Source organism: Misgurnus anguillicaudatus, chromosome 2, assembly GCF_027580225.2.
Source record: "Misgurnus anguillicaudatus chromosome 2, ASM2758022v2, whole genome shotgun sequence".
Classification (NCBI taxonomy): domain Eukaryota; kingdom Metazoa; phylum Chordata; class Actinopteri; order Cypriniformes; family Cobitidae; genus Misgurnus; species Misgurnus anguillicaudatus.
In genome coordinates, this window is record NC_073338.2 from 30,141,441 (window position 1) to 30,162,873 (window position 21,433).

At 35.6% G+C, this 21,433-nt stretch overlaps 1 protein-coding gene across 5 annotated transcripts in view; it reads right to left on the reverse strand.

Annotated features, from left to right (window-relative positions):
* Positions 1 to 21,433, reverse strand: part of vav3b (vav 3 guanine nucleotide exchange factor b) — a 52,239-nt gene that overhangs the window by 13,798 nt on the left and 17,008 nt on the right. For all 5 annotated transcript variants that reach the window (XM_073876494.1, XM_073876492.1, XM_073876493.1 and 2 more), the window contains exons 11-20: positions 19,310 to 19,378; positions 16,124 to 16,210; positions 15,893 to 15,978; positions 14,182 to 14,314; positions 11,812 to 11,921; positions 10,248 to 10,349; positions 9,960 to 10,051; positions 8,604 to 8,626; positions 7,953 to 7,986; positions 2,395 to 2,525 (exon numbers count right to left, since the gene is read on the reverse strand). In XM_073876494.1, the coding sequence (XP_073732595.1) occupies positions 2,395 to 2,525; positions 7,953 to 7,986; positions 8,604 to 8,626; positions 9,960 to 10,051; positions 10,248 to 10,349; positions 11,812 to 11,921; positions 14,182 to 14,314; positions 15,893 to 15,978; positions 16,124 to 16,210; positions 19,310 to 19,378 (867 nt within the window). The remainder of the gene's footprint in view (positions 1 to 2,394; positions 2,526 to 7,952; positions 7,987 to 8,603; positions 8,627 to 9,959; positions 10,052 to 10,247; positions 10,350 to 11,811; positions 11,922 to 14,181; positions 14,315 to 15,892; positions 15,979 to 16,123; positions 16,211 to 19,309; positions 19,379 to 21,433) is intronic.

Here is a 21,433-nt window from a genome sequence, read left to right on the forward strand (position 1 = left end):
GTCTCGCTAAGTGTCAATTCCCCGTCGAGCTGTTTGAGGCGCGCCGGCCAGATTGGAGCGACACTGGGAGGAAGATGAGGTTTTAGTGCCACCATAAACCAGGGAGAAAAAGACCCACAATGGCCTGGCACGTGGCAGAAATAAATAAAAAAGGAACGATCTGTGACAATAAGCTCGAGATGAAACTGCTACGCCCAAACGTGCGACTATGCCCTACAGTCACTATATATGACAGCTCATTTGATTTCACACTAGTGCATATTAGAAAGCTGGACAATTTGAACATCTAGTGTTCTCGCACTATTTAATTTGCATATGATGGATATGTACAGTGTACAGATATTGCATATTAGCCAAGGTTGATATTAAAGGCGGGGTGCATGATCTCTGAAAGCCAATGTTGACATTTGAAATCACCTAAAAAAACACGCCCCTACCCCAATAGAATTTGGACCTACATTTTATAGACACGCCCCAGACATACGCAAACCCAGCCAACGATGTCGGTTAGTAGACACACCCCTTACTGCTGATTAGCTACAACTGTGTTTTGGTAGTCAGTCCAACTCCCTTTTCCAAAGTGTTTTTCAAAAATCATGCACCCCACCTTAAAGTACATAATCAAGTAGTTAAACATTCAAAAATGGCATTTAACACGAGTGTGGGTCAAATTGCAAAGAATAAAAAAGGAATTATTTTTTAAGGTGCCTGTTATGCAAACTTGTACACTGCAGGGTTTCCCGCAGCACATTTCAGTTAAGGCGGCCCGCCTAAGCTTGGAAACCCTACAGCCTTAACTAGGTCATCAAGTGCATCTCGGAGAATAGCGCAGACGCGCTTCACACCGCGAGCGTGCACGAGCACCACACGGCCAAAATGAGATAAGACGTGGTCCGTCATGTCTGGAGGATAGCCAGTTGATAAAACGCGTGTTCGTGAGAACCGTAAGTGGACTTATGTTTTAGGTTTATTTCAGCCTGTTATTGTATTAGTCTAGTTCTTGCAAATTGAAAGTAAGTTAGCTGGTGATTTTGTTGTTTGAGCAACCTGCTAGCTGGGCTGTTTACACTTGGTATTAAGACGTGTTTTCATCGATCGGATCACAAGTGGACGAGAGAGACACATTACGTTTACACCTGGTATTTAAATCCGTCTCTTTTTTCCACTTTCGACCGCTTCTGTGCTGAATACTATGACGGGGTGGTCTGTGAGAAGGTGGGCGAGTCTCTCTGCTGTCCGAGCGGGAGTAATTATGAGTTTATATGGACGCAAACTAATATTATGTCGGAGTGCACTGCTTGTTTAGCAAGTAAACATGCTGCGCAGTGTTTTGTACATGAGTATGTAAAAGCTTTCTTTGAATTTTCAGCGCAATTGATGAAATAGGATCGCGCAACTTTCACACGCTTTCAAAACGAAACTATGGAGATCAGCCGCTTAGTTTTATCAATGAAAGGCTAAAAATAGCGCTGTTCACCGAATGTTCATGCCAGAAGTCAAAAAAGACGTAAAACTTGTGTTTAATACCTCAGATTAGATAAATGGGCGGAGAGTAGGCGGTCGCGTGTGGCTGTTCGAACGCATTTAACCACATGTGCGTTCCGCAACTCCAAAGCGATCCGATCGAAAGTGGTTTCGACCACCTCTGGATGTGGGTGAAAGTGGTCGAAAGTGGACGAGCTCAAAACGTTTTGAACACCGTTTACACCTGGCATTAACGTCATCCACTTGTGATCCGATCGACGAAAACACATGTTAATGCCAAGTGTAAACAGCCTAGGTTTCACGTGTGTGTTGATTAGATATAATTGTTGAGCGCTCTTGCTAACCTCATTTATGTGCATTATTTACATGCTACAGTAGTTACACTCCTTTAAGATAATGTAATTAATAGTGGGAAATAATCAGTTTTTAAACTATCATAGTTCGCCAGACGTTCTACAACATCTGCTTTAGTTTGTGTAGATTAACCCTTTAGTTTCACTTCACCATGCAGCTATTCTAGTTAGAGGTAAAAACATTTAATTCATTAATAATCTAGTATGTGTTAATTTTTGTCATAGTTTCTTCAAAATTAAGTTTGAGTGTTTTAAATAAAAATATTTACATTTTCATCATGAGCCACGCCCCTTTGATTGCCACGCCCTCGGCCCATCCCACCCGGTCAACCCTACCACCTTTCATTTCTATAGCTATCATGAAATAATATATTGAATTGAAAATCATAATGTTTAACAGATCGAAAGCCTATTTTCCATGCTAATAGCGTCCAAACTGGTTACTGCATTATCATTTATTTAATTTCACAACCTATATCTGAATAAAGCCAATATGTGTGCTGTTTGCTCATAACTAATGAATATGTTGAATACATGCTGTTTTATTAAATCTGACCTGCCACCAGGAACTGTGTGGATCCGCACAGGTGACCTCTATGATATCACCTGTCTGAGCACTCAGCGGTGGACCACCCTGAGGACAAGGAACGCCGAAATAATTTCTGATAACCAGCATTTTTGGCAACCCTGAAAAAAACATAAAATACACACAGAGAAAAATTACAAACCATTAAGCTTAGCACACAGGTGAACAGTGAAGTGTCTTTTATAGATAATAATCCAAAAATACAACAAAAGCAGTGCAGAAAATGTAATGACGCTCGAGTCAACAACAACAAGATTATGTTTCAATTGATCTGTGCATGATTCATCAATGCCCATTATTTCATCAAAAATAATGATCCACCTCTCAAGCTTACTGTACGTCACCACTCCATTTATTTCTTAGCCATTCTGTTATAGACGCACAAAATTAAGTCCAACACTATGAATGGCAAACTACAATTAAATGGCATAAAAACAATAGAAATTGGAGATACAGAGAACAATTAGGCAAAAATGCCTGCCCTCAAATCTCTCCCTAAAGAAACACAGGAAAACAACTCCCAAACAAGCAGACCATACAATGCGAATAACTGCAGTAATAAAACCGCTGGTCTCATACTACACAGAAAATTGTTTACCCATATGCTTATGATTCACTTAATAAGAAAATACTCTCATAGCTGCCCCTTATAAACAGCTTATGAAAATTAATTTCCCATCAAACAACACACCCTCTGACTCTCTTTTGCCACGACACTATGCTGAAACTCTGTGGGCGGCTTTCAGTTTTAGTTTTATTTAAAAAGAAAGCCCCTCTAGGAGCACTTGTCCAGTTTTCTCATTCACCAAGGACAAAATAAAGTGTCTCTTATACTAAATCACACACCAGACAAATGATAGAGAATGAGATGTCAAATCCTGTGAAGCAGTTTCATTCTCTAGAGCATCTGTTTAATAAGGCTAGAGAAGCGAATAAATTCACCCTAAAGCCACAGACTAATGGTGGGGGTTTCTTTAAGCATAAAACGACTTCTCAGGATCCAGTCTATAAACTTGTTGTTTTCTTATACTGCCAGGTGCCCAGCACTTAAAGCGGACCATAAAGTCAGTTGTTTTATGTGTTTTGGAGAGGTTTACTGTGGTCTATGCCAGTGGCTTGAACAGAATGCTACTAACCCAAGGATGTTAGTTATGCAAGCAGTACATTAATAAATACTACTTGAATACATATGTTATTATAATTAGGGTTATTTACATAACTCATAAAGCTCAATTACATTTACATTCATGCCTTTGGCAGATGCTTTTATCCAAAGCAGCGTTTTCACAGTTGCAATATAACATTCAGTACTATTATGTGGTTTGGGGCATTAAAGAACTGGGAATTGTTTTTAACAGCTAAAGCATGCTATCAGTGCCTGATATACAGTAGTACAATAATAAACTACTAATACTGTTACTAATATTGTATTAGTAGCATTGGTTTGATTCCCAGGGAACACATTGTACAATTTGAATGCACTACAAGTTGCTCTGGATTAAAGTGTCTGCCAAATGCATAAATATTAAAATGTTTCATTTAAAAATGTACAGTGTCACATACATTATTGTATTCAGATGCTTTGTTTTCATGCTGAAAATGATCAGGTACAGGGTCACATATTTGAACATTGCATTTCCATTTTACTTAATGCATTTGAACGTGAAAGAGAAAAACAAACACATAATATAATTTTTATTGAATGCATACTTCATTCTGTCAGAACAGTAAATATAAGTACACTTAAATAAAATAATATTAGTATAGGAAATACCAACCCTATCTCACAAGAATTAGGGTTAGGGGTTCGGTTTCGTTGTTGTTGTGTTTTTTTTTTCAAGAGAATCGTACGATTTGGCACAATTAACTTCGTTTGAATTCATATGAATTAGCCAACTCGTAAAATATGTACGAATTCTCGTGAACATGTGTTTACTCATGTAGGGGTGCGCAGGGCAAAAACTAACACGGGGTTTGTTGTAACACGGACTGTTTACATTGTTGCACAAGGTTGAGCATTTCGTTTTTCTGCGCTGCCAAAAGACAATCTCCTGCAAATGATTGGAAATGTATTATTGTTTTTCCAGAGAGTTATTGATGAAAGAGTGTTTTGGTGGCATGTAAATACATTTTTTCATCATGTGTTTTTCTCGGTTTCTAAGTTGGGTGTGTAAGATACCAAACCCAATGCTATGTTATCTTAATCAGTGTCTTGTTGACTAAAACATAGGATCGTTTATGTTTGTAGCTCTTAGCAACTTTTTTGGTGAGCTTGAAAATATTTTGACCCAGCGTGGATACCCGTCTATTATAGACAGATATATAAACAATATCCACTTCAAGTATATAGACAAAATAGTATTAAAACATTTGCCTGCAAACTTAATTTTTAGCAAGTGTTACAACTAACCCCCTGCCTGTTACAATTAACCCCACCTATGGGGTAAGTTGTACTGTTTGCATTTCTGTTACGTTTGGTGTAATTGTCCAAGAATGGTAAGTACTAGAAACAAACTACAAATAGTCATTTGTAGAGATGTGTGGGTTGCTTGTGTAAAAATATAATTAATCAAACTCAAATATTTTTTGATTGAGCCAAAACCAAAAAGCGTAAGGTTGTGCCCCGCTCTCCCCTACCCAACTATGGCAATGTTCTAGTTTTCTTTATTGCTTTTATTGGGCCAATTAACCAAACAGTTGAGTCACATTATTCACTAACCACCTGCAATTTAGTTACCTACACTCTAAAAGTGTTAAGTTGAGTGACTATGATATGCTCATCCACGCCTTCCTAAACACCTCATTCAAACACGCCCCCATATTTCTACTTCACTGTGTGGAAAGAGTTGCATAACACCACCCAAATGTATACGCAACTTTATTCTCGTAGTATTGTTACCACTAACGCCATGTCGTGGAAACGCTGTGCTTTAGGAGCTGATATTCCATATACGGTAAAGGGTGTAACATTTCCATCGCACGCTTAAGGGATTCGGCCAATCACAACGCCTCAGATAATTAGTTCATCAGAGAACAATTTTCTGAATTATGAGCCTTGTAAAAATTGACGTGTTTCAGAAAGGTATAGAGGAGTAACACTTATGTTGGATATGTGGAAAATAATGTGTGTTTTTTAAACCTTCAACTGCGTAGACACAGTGCATTACACCAAATACACAAAATAATGTTATTTTAGCAACGTCATATTACCCTTTCAAAATAATTTTAAATAATTGATGCATTTTTTTGTTAAATTGGTCATCATTAAAATTATACAGCAGTAAAATGAGAATGGCAATTTTGTGCCGCATTTCCTCTTCAAGTTTTTTATCAAAATGTACACACCCATTTCAGCCTCCTGAACACCTCTTCAGCACATCAGGAATGTTATTTACTCCCAGAAGAGCACAAGCAAACTGCAGCAATTTTAAAAATCACCACCTGTTTAAGCTGAGCACGAAGTTTTCATATTCTGAAAATAAAATGATGTGGCAATGTTTTCCCAAGAAAATGAGTTGCTCCCCTGACTGTTTACATGTAATAGTTCCAAAATGACAACCCCAACCAAGTGTTTTAGGAAACAACACTTGTAGTTGTTTTAAACCTGTATACAAGTTTTTTTTATTCTGTTGAACACAAAAGGAAGAAATTATGGTAAGCACAAAATTAACAGTACTCATTGACTTCCATAGTATGATAAACAAATATTGTGGAAGTCAAATGGTACCGTGAATTGTTTGGTTACCATCAAAATATATATTTTTTGTTAATCCGAATTAAAAAAACACAAACATGTTTAGAACAACTTGAAGGTAAACTTGAAGTAAATTATGGCAGAATTTTCATTTTTGCAACTATCCCTTTAATTTAAATATATAATGTAAAGTCTAAATTTTTTTAATATACATTCATTTTTTTAAATAAATTAATATAATATGACCCAGGTCATTCAGAAATACGGGTTTGTTGGCAGAAGTCCTCTAAGGTCTCGTACACACTGCAAACTTTCTGGAGTGACAACCGCATTAAAATGTGGGAGTGAATCCCCTAAATGTTCATTTCATGTCTGTACGGAACAAGACTCACTCCCGAAAATGTGATGATTGACACAGAAATAACCATAGCAACGTTCTGCCGTCTCGTGTGTTTATAACTCACAGCTTTGCCAAAATAATAACAGCATTGTGTTTTGCAATAAACCTCCGTCTTGGCGTTGTTTATTTTACGCTTTTTTGAGGCAGCTTCACAGCGCGAAGCGCGCGGTCTTGCAGTGTTGCCAGGTCCTCATCTTTTTTGTACGTAAATAGCGTTTTGGCTTGTTATGGCTTTTGGCTCATGAAGCGATCAAGTTTTTGGTGTTAATAAAGTGTGAGGGTGCCGGTCCCAAAATTTTGATCTTTGAGGTAAAGCATTTAAATTTATTTCGGTTTATTATTGGATTTTTCTTGTTCGCTGTTTTTTTCGTGCAAGATCTGGCAACACTAGTCAGCAAACGCTTGTGCCTCTGTCATTTTCTGAACTGCGCATACAGAAGACTTTTTCCTCTTCTAAGAATTTCTTTTTTTCAGAAGAGAGACCTGTCCTGTTTATGATGAACGTTTAAACACTTGATTAACTGCTAGTTGTTTAGTTCGGTTATGTACACACTGTGCAGAGTTTTTGTAAATTCGGTTGTCACTACCTGCATTTTGCGGGAGTTAATTCAGTTGTAGTATGCAGTTGTGAGTCCCGTAAATTACTGAACCGTGTGTGTACAGAACAGGATTAAGCATTAAAAGGTGAAGTAACAACCAAATTAATATGCAGTGTGTACGGGACCTAAGTGTACAGAAGACTGTATAAATGACAGCGCACAAAAAAACAGTGGATCACATTCAAACATGGGTCCCTTGTGAGTACTTAGATCTGAATACAACCCAATGTGGCAGTGACACATGGATCACAGCGCCCCCTAAAGTGTGGTTCAGTTTCTTTATTTTTCATTTTATTTTTGACATAGAGGTGACTAAAGTGACTTTTGTAAAAAATAAGGCATTTCAGTTACTCACTAAAACCTTTTTCATTGTCATTAAAGTGAAATTACTCATCCTAAACATAAGAGTCTGATAAAACAAAATGCTCATTTTGAAGAAAACATGTCAGATGCACATGTCAGAAGGTTTTGTAACTCACTGGACTGAAAACAGTAACTATTTGTTATAAAAGGTAATTAAATGGAGCTGTCATAGCCTGCCAATATTAAATATTATGAAATTATTATGGAAATTTTATGGAAAGAACCTTTCCTCATCAATATTCTGAGAGCACGGGCTCTGTGCATTATCACCTGGGGTGGCCACATAAATCTCCACCATTTACAGTGATTCAAAGGATTCACGCACATACACGGTTCACAGCATTTAGCAACCAGATGAAGCTTAATACACAACAGTAATTGATGTTGAAGAACAAAAGAACCATTTAAAAACCATTCACACGTGTAAATGACTGAGCTTGTTGCACAAAATGATAATAAGAAATAGTCTTACCTGGGTCTTCTTGGTGCATAGGCGTATTGTGTCTCTATGAAATAAAAGAAATTAGAGTTTAAATTTAATAGTATTCATTATGTGCAAAACAGTACCTGAATGTAATTTATAAACTGGTAAAAAGAAAGAATCCAGCAACCCTCCTTTTATTCTTATATAACAAAGTTCCTCTTGGTGGAAAAAGACAGAGCAGTTATATATAACTCTTACTTAGTAAAGGTCATTGGTTTGATTCCCAGGGAACACAACGCTGCTTAAAAAACTGTATAATTTGAATGCACTTTAAGTTGCTGTGTCTGCCAAATGCATGAATATTAAAATGTTTCATTAAAAAATGTACCATGTCATATTATTGTATTCAGATGCTTTGTTATCATGCTGAAAATAATCAGGTATACTGTAGGGTCATATTTGAACATTGCATTTTCATTTTACTTAATGCATTTGAATGTGGAAGAGAAAAACATTCAGCTGAACAAACCTAATATAATTTTTATTGAATGCATACTTCATTCTGTCAGAACAGTAAACATAAGTACACTTATACAAAATGCATACCAGCAAAGCCCAACACAGTATATAACACCACCCCCAATGGAGACTTATAGAAAAGATCAATTGTTTAGATTTAGATGTTTTGTTCTGTCTTACCTTAGCTTTCTGAACAACAGCACCTTAAATTATAAGAGAATAAAATATTTATTTGTATATTTTATTGTGAAAAGTGAAATATTAAAAGTGACCCAGTCTGTGAAAACCCAGATGAAGTCACTTTTTATTTTCTACATAATAATTATCCAACATAATGTATACTCCTGGTCTTATAATTAGATAAAACTTTATCCTTGATTTTAAAGACAGGGTTACATACACTCACCTAAAGGATTATTAGGAACACCTGTTCAATTTCTCATTAATGCCATTATCTAATCAACCAATCACATGGCAGTTGCTTCAACGCATTTAGGGGTGTGGTCCTGGTCAAGACAATCTCCTGAACCCCAAACTGGGAATGGGAAAGAAAGGTGATTTAAGCAATTTTGAGCGTGGCATGGTTGTTGGTGCCAGATGGGCTGGTCTGAGTATTTCACACTCTGCTCAGTTACTGGGATTTTCACGCACAACCATTTCTAGGGTTTACAAAGAATGGTGTGAAAAGGGAAAAACATCCAGTATGCGGCAAACTTTGACTGAAATAACCACTCGTTACAACCGAGGTATGCAGCAAAGCATTTGTGAAGCCACAACACGCACAACCTTGAGGTGGATGGGCTACAACAGCAGAAGATCCTACCGGGTACCACTCATCTCCACTACAAATAGGAAAAAGAGGCTACCATTTGCACGAGCTCACCAAAATTGTTGCCTGGTCTGATGAGTCTCATTTTCTGTTAAGACATTCAGATAGTAGTATCAGAATTTGGTGTAAACAGAATGAGAACATGGATCCATCATGCCTTGTTTCAACTGTGCAGGCTGGTGGTGGTGGTGTAATGGTGTGGGGGATGGGTTTTTTTTGGCACACTTTAGGCCCCTTAGTGCCAATTGGGCATTGTTTAAATGCCACGGCCTACCTTAGCATTGTTTCTGACCATGTCCATCCCTTTATGACCACCATGTACCCATCCTCTGATGGCTACTTCCAGCAGGATAATGCACCATATCACAAAGCTCAAATCATTTCAAATTGGTTTCTTGAACATGAAAATGAGTTCACTGTACTAAAATAGCCCCCACAGTCACCAGATCTCAACCCAATAGAGCATCTTTGGGATGTGGTGGGACGGGAGCTTCGTGCCCTGGATGTGCATCCCACAAATCTCCATCAACTGCAAGATGCTATCCTATCAATATGGGCCAACATTTCTAAAGAATGCTTTAGGCACCTTGTTAAATCAATGCCACGTAAAATTAAGGCAGTTCTGAAGGCGAAAGGGGGTCAAACCCAGTATTAGTAGGGTGTTCCTAATAATCCTTTAGGTGAGTGTATGTCAACCTAATCTTTACCTGCCCATCCACAGACTCCCAGTCTTCCCAGGCAGCCCTTATGAGCCCCTATACCACACGTAGGACACAGGTATCCCTGGTTAAAGATTCCCCTGAAGATCAAAATGTTCGGTTTTAATAAAAAATATGTCAACACATGAAACAAAAATGTACTTCACAAGTGATTTAACACCATGTTGATTGTTTGAGTGGTTAATATTGGATTAACTTTACTGTGCACTGTACTCTGCAATTTTCCAACATACAATAAAAATCAGCAGAGGTCTCAGAAGCACAGTGACAGCTCACCTGAGAAGCATACGACAGGAGCTGCAGGTGGTGGCCCTCTCGAAAGTGTGCATCCTAAATCGGTGGGAGTTAAAGTTGGCGTTCTCAGGCTGAATATTGGATCTGCAAGAAAATATAAAGAAGTATAAAGTTATCTGCTTGGAGCATTAGCACATACTGTATATACTAAATGTTTAAGTTAAACTGCCTGTTTAAGAGGCCACAGTAAACGAAAGCCTAATTTTGTGGCCCGCGAGAACTGAACCAGACCTTCTGATGCAGGGCACGAATCAGAGCAGTGGGGAAGCTCTTTACCCGAATGACTTTAAGATTGATTCCTGCATCAAGTGAGCCGCGTGCATGCGGCAGGTGTAATTTGTTGTTCGAATGTGCCCTTCAGATCATCACAGTCAACCGCACGTATGCATTCACGTACAGACACATTTTTAAAGGGTGACATTAAAATCAAGCAGGAGAGGAAACGTATCATTACTAACTCTCAGCATGAGGGATAAAATCTTCCCTTTAATCTACACAATTTCCAATTCAGAACTCTCGTTATCCACTTTATCCCTTGTTTCATTTTCTCCAAAGCAAATTCCCTTGCAAATATGAACCATGAAATCTTAACAGCATTCCTTGCACAGAATCCTATCTCATATAGTGTACATGCAAAGCAAGCTGCGTGATCAAATGACATTAATATGTGACCCAGTGTGTGAAAACTCAGCTAAAGTCATTTTTGTAATTTATTGTTGTCTACATAAAATCATCCTGAATAATGTAAAGAACATTCTGAGAAAAGATAACCTTGATATCTTTAACATTGACTGTTAAAGGCCACATCAAACATTAAAATCAATGACAATGATATCAAACTTTAAGGCTTTTAATTTCATAATTACACTACAAGACTTTAGCCTGGATTTAATATAATCTTTCTGATAATAAGACCTCAGCAGCCTGGCAAACTACATAATGCCAATGATTATCTACTGTACGTAATGCTCAGAATGATGCATGAGGCCAGCCAATAAAAACTGAGCTTGCCCGATTAGCCAATTTAGTGTCCATTTAGCATCAGACAGTCAATGAACAGACTGTATGGGTCTGTATGGGCCTTTTAAAGGAATATTCAATTTTCTTAAAAGAAAAATCCAGATAATTTACTCACCACCATGTCATCCAAAATGTTGATGTCTTTCTTTGTTCAGTCGAGAGAAAGTATGTTTTTTGAGGAAAACACTGCAGGATTTTTCTCATTTTAATGGACTTTAAATGTGGTTTAAAAGTGGATATTTTTCTTTTTCTTGTCAAAAATGACAATCATTTTGCTAGATAAGACCCTTATGCCTCGTTTGGGATCGTTTATAGTCCTTTGAAACTCCGTTGAAAAAAACTGTTAAGTGTTGAGTTAAGTATTAAATGTTGGGCTCTATTAAAGTCCATGCAATGTTTTCCTCAAAAAACATAATTTCTTCTCGAACAAAGAAAGACATCAACATTTTGGATGACATGGTGGTGAGTAAATTATCTGGATTTTTATTTTAAGAAAATGGAATATTGCTTTAAGTTTAAAACTCACATAGCCATCTCAAACTGATCCATCCATTTCTTCTTCAGTTCTCTGGTTTTAAACAGGAACTCAAAGCTGGACTGCCCCTGCTGGTGGGTGAGGTAGAACCCATAGCACCACTGCCAAAAACCACATGACAGACAGAAAAAGACATTTGTTAATAAAAACAAATAACGTTTACATGCATATCTAATCCATTTTGAACAAATATAGCATCAAAAAAACATCATATAATGAGGTCAACATAACACAGAAATGGTATGTAAGGAGGTCGTATGTAGATAAAAACATCTCATTCTAAGGTAATAAAAATATAACAGTTCATTATGTAAGTTCCTTATACACCACTTATAATATAGTTATGCATATTATATTGCATTTCTGTCAAGAGATCTTTCTAAAAGTTACACAGTGCACCTTTAAATGTATATTAAATGCAATCTAAACACCAACCACGCCCTCCCTCCAAAACCCCACACGGCCAACATCCAGCCAATGACAAACATGCAAAATGATTCACACTCACACAGTGCACACAGGATATTTTCGATTGACCAAAAAGGCATAGGCCTGACCCTGACTTTTTGCTGTTTACAAAGGCTAGGTCTGTCACAGAAGCTCTCTAAATAGAAAGTGTGATTTTTCAGTATATCTATTTTAGTTATATTTGTATCTAAAAAGATTTTCAACAAATTATGTGTTAAACATTATATAGTGTGCGAATTGGATTATTATAAACTGTTACAGTCATTTTTAGGAGGTTTATGTATCTGGTTATGTGTGTGTGTGTGTGTGTGTGTGTGTGTGTGTGTGTGTGTGTGTGTGTGTGTGTGTGTGTGTGTGTGTGTTGTATAGAGCTTGTAAGAGAAAAGAAGGGATAAAATAAGATCCATCAGTGTTTTAAATGTGTGTATGTGTTGTGAAGAGGGCCAGAAAGACACTTCAAACAGAAAAGCCAGCAGGACTTTGCCTGACCAAGGTCTCCTTGAGACATATTTCACCAGACCATCTGTTCAGAAAAACCTTCCTTTTGGTGAAAGGCATAAAAGAGAAAAAAATATCAAAAGCTTAAAGACATATCCACATTTTTACATCTATATCAGCATTGCTGAGTTTAAAAAGAAATATATCAAAATCGAAAACTGAAAACAACCTATATACTGTATGTACATATATTTTATTCCATATCAAGGCTTTACATGCAAACATGTCATTGACTTAACTCTTTCCCCGCCATTGACGAGATATCTCGTCTAGTTATCTCGTCAATTAAGAGAAAACATTTGCATACAAAAATGTTCATGTTAATCTGCAATACCGCGATTATCCACTATGGCTCTAGATCACTTTCACCAATTTATGAAAAAAATGAAGCCAAAACGTTATTTACTAATTTTAAACTCTGTGTATGTTTTGATAATCATTCTGAATCTGATCTCTAATAAAATCCCTTCACAAAAATTCTATTATTTCAGCTTGTTGCTAAAAAAAATATTTTTAAAGAAAAATAACCATATTTAAGAGTTCATAAGCAGAGAAAAAAATAGAGATAGGATGAAACTTTTTTCCCCATTTTGTTTGTTTATTATTTGTTTGAAAGCAGAGGGTCTGTTCTTTCATTTTATATATTTGTATGTTTATATATTTTTAGAAAAAAAAAATTCCTTCACAAAAAATGCTGGCAGGGAATGAGTTAAAGAGCTTACAACAGCAAAACTCATTTGCTTCAAATGCGCTTTGGTGATTCACACAATCCATTAAATGACTACTTAACAATTTCTCCAAAGACTGTTAAACAATCTAACAGTTCAAAGAAGCTCTTTGAGAGAGGTGTTGAAAATTATTGTTAATTATGTACAGTATGGAAAGCTATGAGCAGGGTGGTTGCTAAAAATCGCAGGCCTTGGGAGAGCTGGAACCATTAGAGACCATGAGACCAAACGATGCAAAATAAAGGAAAAAAAATAAACAGAGAAAAAGAGAAAACCATACTAAACTATAGTCCCTAACTGAAATACTGCTTTGGGTCTCTAGTAATTTAAAGCCTGTCTGAAATCCTGCCGTGTCGAACTTTAACATAGAGTAGTTGTTTCCAACCTTTTTCACTTCAAGGCCCCTAAACTGGTGTATATTCTACTGAAATGGCCAAAAAAAATAAGAAACATCTTGATTTTTGCTGGTTTTAGCTTATTTTAATGGTTGTTCAGTCCAATTGTTAATAATTTTAAGTCATCTTGAGGCCCCGTTGAAAATCTGCTGGGGTCCCTCTAATGGGCCTGCCATAAAGAATTAGTATGCCTTAACATAGTATTAACTAATGTTAACTAATAAACCTTATTGTAAAGTGTTACCAACACATTTCAACAGTATCTCACTGACCTTTTTGCATTCTTTATCAGTTTTGGGGTTGTTGGTGATCTTGAAATGGTCGAGGTTGATCACTTCTTTCATCTCATAAATGTCCCCACGCCGCTTGCAGACAATAACAGCAACATCGAACAAAAAAATATGCCTGCAGCATTGACACGTGAAAGACATGACTTTAAAAACCAGGGTCCGTATGTATAAAACATCTCAGAAATGCTCTTAAGAATAGTCTTAAGCTATGACTTAAGTGTCAAAAAATTCTTAGTAAGGAGTAGGACCAGTCTAAGATTAGGAGACATTTATAAAGAAGCTGAAAGCAACTTTCAGTAAAGTGTAAGACTCATTCTTAAGTGCTGACTTAAGTGAGGACTACAATGATTTCAACCTAAAATGGCCGCCCCTTAACCTCTGAATCAGCCAATAGAAAGCCGGCAATGTTATACAGTCACACCATACATTTATGAATCATGAAGACATTCAAATTATATTAGTATTTAAATATTTTAATTAGCTTCACAAAATGTTTAACATTATTACAAATAAGTACATGCATTTATTTTACACGATTTTGCACCATTTTGATTAAGTTTCAACATGTTAATGAAATATACAAACGTAATGCTATTTAAAAAATGAAGATGATGAATCACATCATTTTGATTTCACTCACAAGCTGTTTATAAAAAAAAGACTAAAGTCTAAGTCTAAGCAAACACTTAGATAAAAAATACTTTGATGATCAAGCTCAAACAAGATGATCAAGTTATTGGATTTCTCCACTTAAACACAATTGTAATTTTTGCCATCTTTATCACTTTCACCTTTGGCTTACTCACTGCTAACATTGCTAACATTATGTTTTGGGTGAGGGTTGTATATAACTTTACATGTAATGGTGTCACTGCAATCTTGTAGATACTTCATATTTTTTATTGTAGATTTTATGGTATTTTATTTACCTATCATAAAATGTAAAAGCGGCTCTACTTTAAAACTAACTTCAATTGTTAACACCTAATATTTAAACATTTTTAACTTTAATTATTTCACTTAAACTGAGAAATTTAAGTTGAAAAAACATTACATCTTTAGGCATTATCAATAATTTGATCCAACTTTAACTTTTTACAGTGTATATTATTCAAATTTATATACATTTAAGTATATACCACTGCTGTCTTAATAACCCCATAAAATGATTGGTACTGAGCAAGCACTTGTTTCACTAATATACATCTTATACTGTATATTATATTGTGTAATATAATATACATTGTTTAAGAAACCCTATACTCTTTATATTTCATGTTATATTAATTCCTATCTACTGTCTATATACTACTAACATCTATTTATTGTACATGTTCTGCTCTGCAACAATGCAACAATAGTTATTTTCAAAAGTGCTATAGAAATACATTTGAATTAAAGTAATTCTAACACATTCTTTGTTGTAAAGTGCATGATCCTCCACCTCTCTGCTGCCCTCTTGTTACTCTTAACTAGGTTAAGAGACCTCTCCAGCTCTCTTAAATAATTTAGGAGCTGAGACCTAGTCTTAGGAGGCTTTATAAATCAAACTTATTCTTAAGTCTAGGAATAAGAGTAAAATGACGTCATTCTTAGAATTTTAACACACTTAAGACAAAAATTTTACTCTAAGCGGCTTTATACATACGGGCCCAGAATGAACTCCAGTGGTCTTTACTGTCTAAAGTTTTACCTGTCTTGCCTCCGCTTATCCACATTTGACACAAAACGGACTTCACCATCACCTTTTGGTCTTCCAAAAGAAAGCAAAGACTCATTCTGTAAAGAGACATTCATTGACAGATACTGTTATTGAATGTCTACAAGAGAAAAGCTGCAGGGTGTGTGTGTGTGTGTGTGTGCTTATGTTATGTTTTAAATTAATAGTAAACAGTGATCATATTTACTTTAATGTACAACTTACCAAATTCTCAATTGATCTTTGATACTGATCAATCTCTTTTAGAGTCTCAACATCTCTTTTCACTTCATTTACATACTGGGCTAAGTCCTGTTCAACAAAAGAAAACTTACATTAATTGACCTTGAATTACACACATCTCTTTTGTGTTGATCCAATGCCATACTGTACATGTTTTTGTTTGTGTGTGTATATATATATGTAAGGAATAATTGATGATGAGACATTGACTTATTAAAAAGTAATGCACACCCAAGGTGGTAATGCGGCATGAAGCAAAGCAAATTGTGAATTCTTTTCAGTTTCAGTTACTCTGCTTTTATACCATAGGGCTGTAAAATGCACCACAAGATATACAGTACTGTGCAAAAGTCTTAAGCCACCATCACCAGACTTGTTGTTTTAGAAGTTTTAATGTCCATCAATATTTATTTTTCAATCTATTTTATTAAGATGCAAACAGAAAATACAGGAAATATGTACAAAACAACAGTAATTTAATTTTCAGGACTAAATGTTTTCTTTAGGCATCCATGGTCTCTTGGCACTAAACACATCTTGAGCGTTTTTGACCAGAATGAAGTAAAAAAACTAATTTCTTTAAAATTAGAAATTAGGATTTAATTTTATCTAGGTTTAAGAGATCCTGCAATTTCCTGCTATTGCTCAAGTGGAAGGGAAGTTTACCCTAAAAACTTAACTTATCAGTTTACATTTTATACAGTTTTTAATACACTGAAAAAAAATGATTCATTGAATTTAATCAATTTTGTTGTGGTTGCAATCAATTTATTTAAGCTACATTTAAACAAAAGTTTTATATATTTTCTTCTGTTACTAATCTTTTTTTGTTTAAATGTAGCTTAAATAAATTGATTGCAACCACTTGCCTTAAAAAAATTGATTAAATTCAATGAATAATTTTTTTCAGTACTATATACACATTTTCTGTATTTTCTGGATGTATTTTATTTAAGAGACTGAGAAACAATTATATATGATAACTATAACATTGCAAAAAAAAACATATTTTTCAAATAAAAAATCAAATTTATTTGTATGATACAGCTGCAAATAAGTATTTGAACACCTGAGAAAGTCAATGTTAATATTTGGTACAGTAGCCTTTGTTTGCAATTACAGAGGTCAAACATTTCCTGTAGTTTTTCACCAGCATATGAAGAGTTTGGTTCCAAAACGCAATAAATCCATTTTGACAAATTTTGGTAAAAACGTGTTTTCTATACAAAGAAAGTGACAAGATGAAAACCACTATTTTCTGTTACAAACTTTCACATAGCATCTTTAGGTTATAAAAACATAAAAAAAATCAAATTCATAACTTGATTTTCAAAGATTTATTATAAAAACTAATTCTTTTTTCCACAAAATGCAATAAATCCATGACAGTTTTTTATTTCAAAATGCTATAAATCTATTAAATCAATGTATAAATGTGCATTCATCTTTACCATTTTATATTTATTAAGTTGACTAGTGGTATACAATGACTAAAAAAAACATTAATGGCATTAACCAAAACACTTACTTTGTTATATTAAGAACACATTGCTGCGGTTATACTTGACGTCGTCTCTTTACATTTTCACAGTGATCAGCTGTAAAATGTTTTGGTCCCGCTCGATTTTCGTTGAGTAAAATAATGTAAAGTTTTCATATAAGATCCTCTGGGGTCAATGTTTAAGCATGAGAAGCTTGATGCTGTCTGGAGAACAAGCAACCGAGTGCCTCTCGCGGAAATTATTAGATGTTGATGGCTTACGTTTCTTTCCCGTCACAGAAAACCATCACAGGTTTATCAATGCAATTAAACTATTATTTTGTTTTGTTTGTTGATCACGAAGTACAAAGTAGATGAGGAAAACTAGGACTCCGTGTACTCAGCGCGCCGCCATTGTTTATTTACATTGTGTGACTGGTGGGCTGTAATTTCAGAAATGGATTTATTGCGTTCTGTAAAAAAGGAGGAGTGGCGTTTGTCGCATTTTGGGAAAAAAGGGAGAAAAAATGACAGAATATCACGGCGGGTATTGGATTTTGCGTAAAATTCATTATTTACTTTTAACTACTGACCTGATATAATACTGATTTTGGCAGTAACTCATTTTTTTTTCAAAAATGGCGTTTGTCGCGTTTTGGAACCAAACTCTTCATATCAAGGTTCTGGCATGGCCTAGTCAGTCTCCAGACCTAAACCCATGTTAGAAGTTGGATTCTTACTGATTTTATGGGGTGGACAGGTGTCTTTATGCAGCTAAAGACCTCAAACAGGTGCATCCAATTTGGGATAAAAAATGGAGTGGAGGTGGACATTTTAAGGCAGACTAACAGGTCTTTGAGGGTCAGAATTCTAGCTGATAGACAGGTGTAGCATACAAATAAATAAGTAAAAAATCATCAACTTGCAAAATAGCAGGGTGTTCAAATACTTCTTTTCCTCACTGTATTATATATATATATATATATATATATATATATATATATATATATATATATATATATATATATATATATATATATAAATATATATATATATATATATATTATACATATGAATTAAATAAAATACACCTACTATTTATCTCTCCATACACCATTGTTTTATTTAATCAGTGAGTACAAATATCTCCAAATACTGAGAGCCCTTTTAAATCTCAGCTGATTTCCATAATAAAAGGAAGCTTCTGATGAAAACACTCACTTATGATTCTAAATTAAACACAGCAGTTTGCAGGCAGACAGGTAGACAGAAGAGATCCAGTCACTGTCTGAGCAACTCTCACAGCTCCCATCCAGCTAAACCAATCAACACTGAGATGATAATTCAACACTGAGATGATAATTCAACAAATTAAATCATCACAGGCCTCTGTTCCATTACTGCTTCTCATATAGCCATTAATCTGCTTTCTAACTACACTGCCAGTGAGACTGAAATGAGCTTTAGACATCACTTCATGCTGAAACTCTATGACCTTATTAACATTTAAAAAAAACATGCAGGAACAAAAAGATTTTACTAAAAAGAAAAATTGGTGTTTGTACTGAGCACAGGCTTGTAAACATGTCATAACAGCATCATAAAATTGACTAAATTTGCACTTGTACCATAAAATAGACAGGTCACATATGTACTAATGGAGTATTTAAAATAAGAAAACTACTTACTCTCATGCCATCAAGGGCTAAACGTAGGTTGTCTTTTTCAGTGGCGTCATTGGTATATTTGACCAATTCCTATATGGAAAAAAAAGCCAAAACTGCCTTCATCAACACAATCCTGTTAAGGACTTAGGAAAACTGTTATATTTTTCTAAAAGACCAATTGATGGAACCGAGTGACAAGATGCCAAGTTTCCAATAAGTGATCCAAGTTCAAGGAACATCCTGGAGATTTTGATTGAATTTCTCTTTGGGATGAAGAACTTGAACAGAACCTTTAGGAGTCTGTGCTATACGATAGCTATTCTAATTAACATGATAAACAAATCTGGTCTTTGGATTATGTGTGCAAACAAACGCGCAAAGCACTGAACCGTGCTGGGAGAGAAATGGTGCTGTTCCAAGTGTGAAATCTGTGAAGCTCATCAGAAGCATGCATTTACTGCTGAAGAGATACAAACAGCCCAATCACGAGAAGTAAACAAGGTGATTAGAAAGTTCAGCACTCTTTATAGATTTACAATCTGACCCAGGCCAACGCTGTCACTCTGATGGAAACTTGCACCTTGGCTCACGTACAAAATCGAACCGAATGTGGACAACCCCTTCTAATAACCAGGTTTATGTGCCATTTCAGCAATACAAATTACTAACAGGTGCATACACTCAACCACACAGCCCTGCAATCTTTAGGAGCGCCCAAAATATATTCATATTTTAATATATATTTTATATTTATGCACTATTTAAGTAGTGTAGTGTGTTCACATTGGAAATTTCCAAAAAGAAAGTGCACTTTAAGTATTTGGATGATTAACTCATTCAACCGAATAAAATTGAAGTGTGGAAAGCTGGACAATTCATGCACTCAATGCTTACAGTTTTGCTTATATGACGTAAAAGAGGCGGGGCTATCAGATGCAGAAGAAAAGACATTTCATTGCCAAGACTATTGAGTGCCGCAGGGATGACATATTTTTGTAGGCCAACCCTGGAAGTTTTCGGGGCACTGGTTCCATTGCTAAAAAGCCCATTCATTTTTCCCACACACTTTTGGATATCACAAAAAATAGATTTTTAAAAATTGATAAAAGTTGTGCATTGCTAGACAACCTGATGAAACGCTGGGTTTAATACTAGCTGTTAAACTGACAGTAGATCTAATATATTTAGAAATGGCATGGCAGCGGGTTGCACATATAATGGCTTCTTTATAAAGACCAGTAGGAAGGTAAACACAATGTGTTTGAGAACAGGGCTGCGTGGAAAAGAGTGTCAGATACATTGCCACCTGTCGCTGCTTTTGTTTGTTTGTGTGTGTCAGGCCGGCAGGTGTGTGGCCACATACGTCTGAAACACTTGTCCACTCACTTCTGTCCTGTTGTGAAAGACCTTTTACTTATACAAAACCTTGCTATGGGCTTTCAATAGTAAGTGTGTTGACTGCATTATGACTATACGCTTTCATCGGATGAAAAACATTGTAAACTACTCTAAAAGAACTCTGTTGTTATTGATTGTTGTTATTGTTTATGTTGTTGAAAATTGAAAATGTCTATAGTAACAACGAGTACAATTCTAAATAAGACTCCAAAAGGGAGTCAATTCCCATAGACCTCCATGTTAAAATTACGGAAGAGGATTAGGGCCACTGGTGAAAAAAATATTTGAATTCTGACTTTATTCTCAGAATTCGGACTTTAATCTCAGAATTTTGACTTTAATCTCAGAGATTAAAGTCAGAATTCTGAGTTTAAAGTCAGAATTCTGAATTCTGAGATTAAAGTCAGAATTCTGAGATTAAAGTCAGAATTCTGAGAATAAAGTCAGAATTCAAATATTTTTTCACCATTGGCCCTAATCCTCTTCCGTATAAAATGGCCAACTTTACAGTAGAAAATAATATGTTTACAGACTGGTACAAAAATTGTTTTTTGGTCTGTATAGCTAATTTTGCCCTTCATGACAACTGTTAGGGGGGTACATTTTTTTGTAACTCATCCATTTAAAAATATAAAGCCTTAAAGTTCTATGTAATTAAGAGCGTGGCCACTTGAGTGACGGTTGAACAGCCACTGCTGTCACTGAAATCGACCTAGGCGGGCGTTGTTTCAGCAACCAGTCATCTCA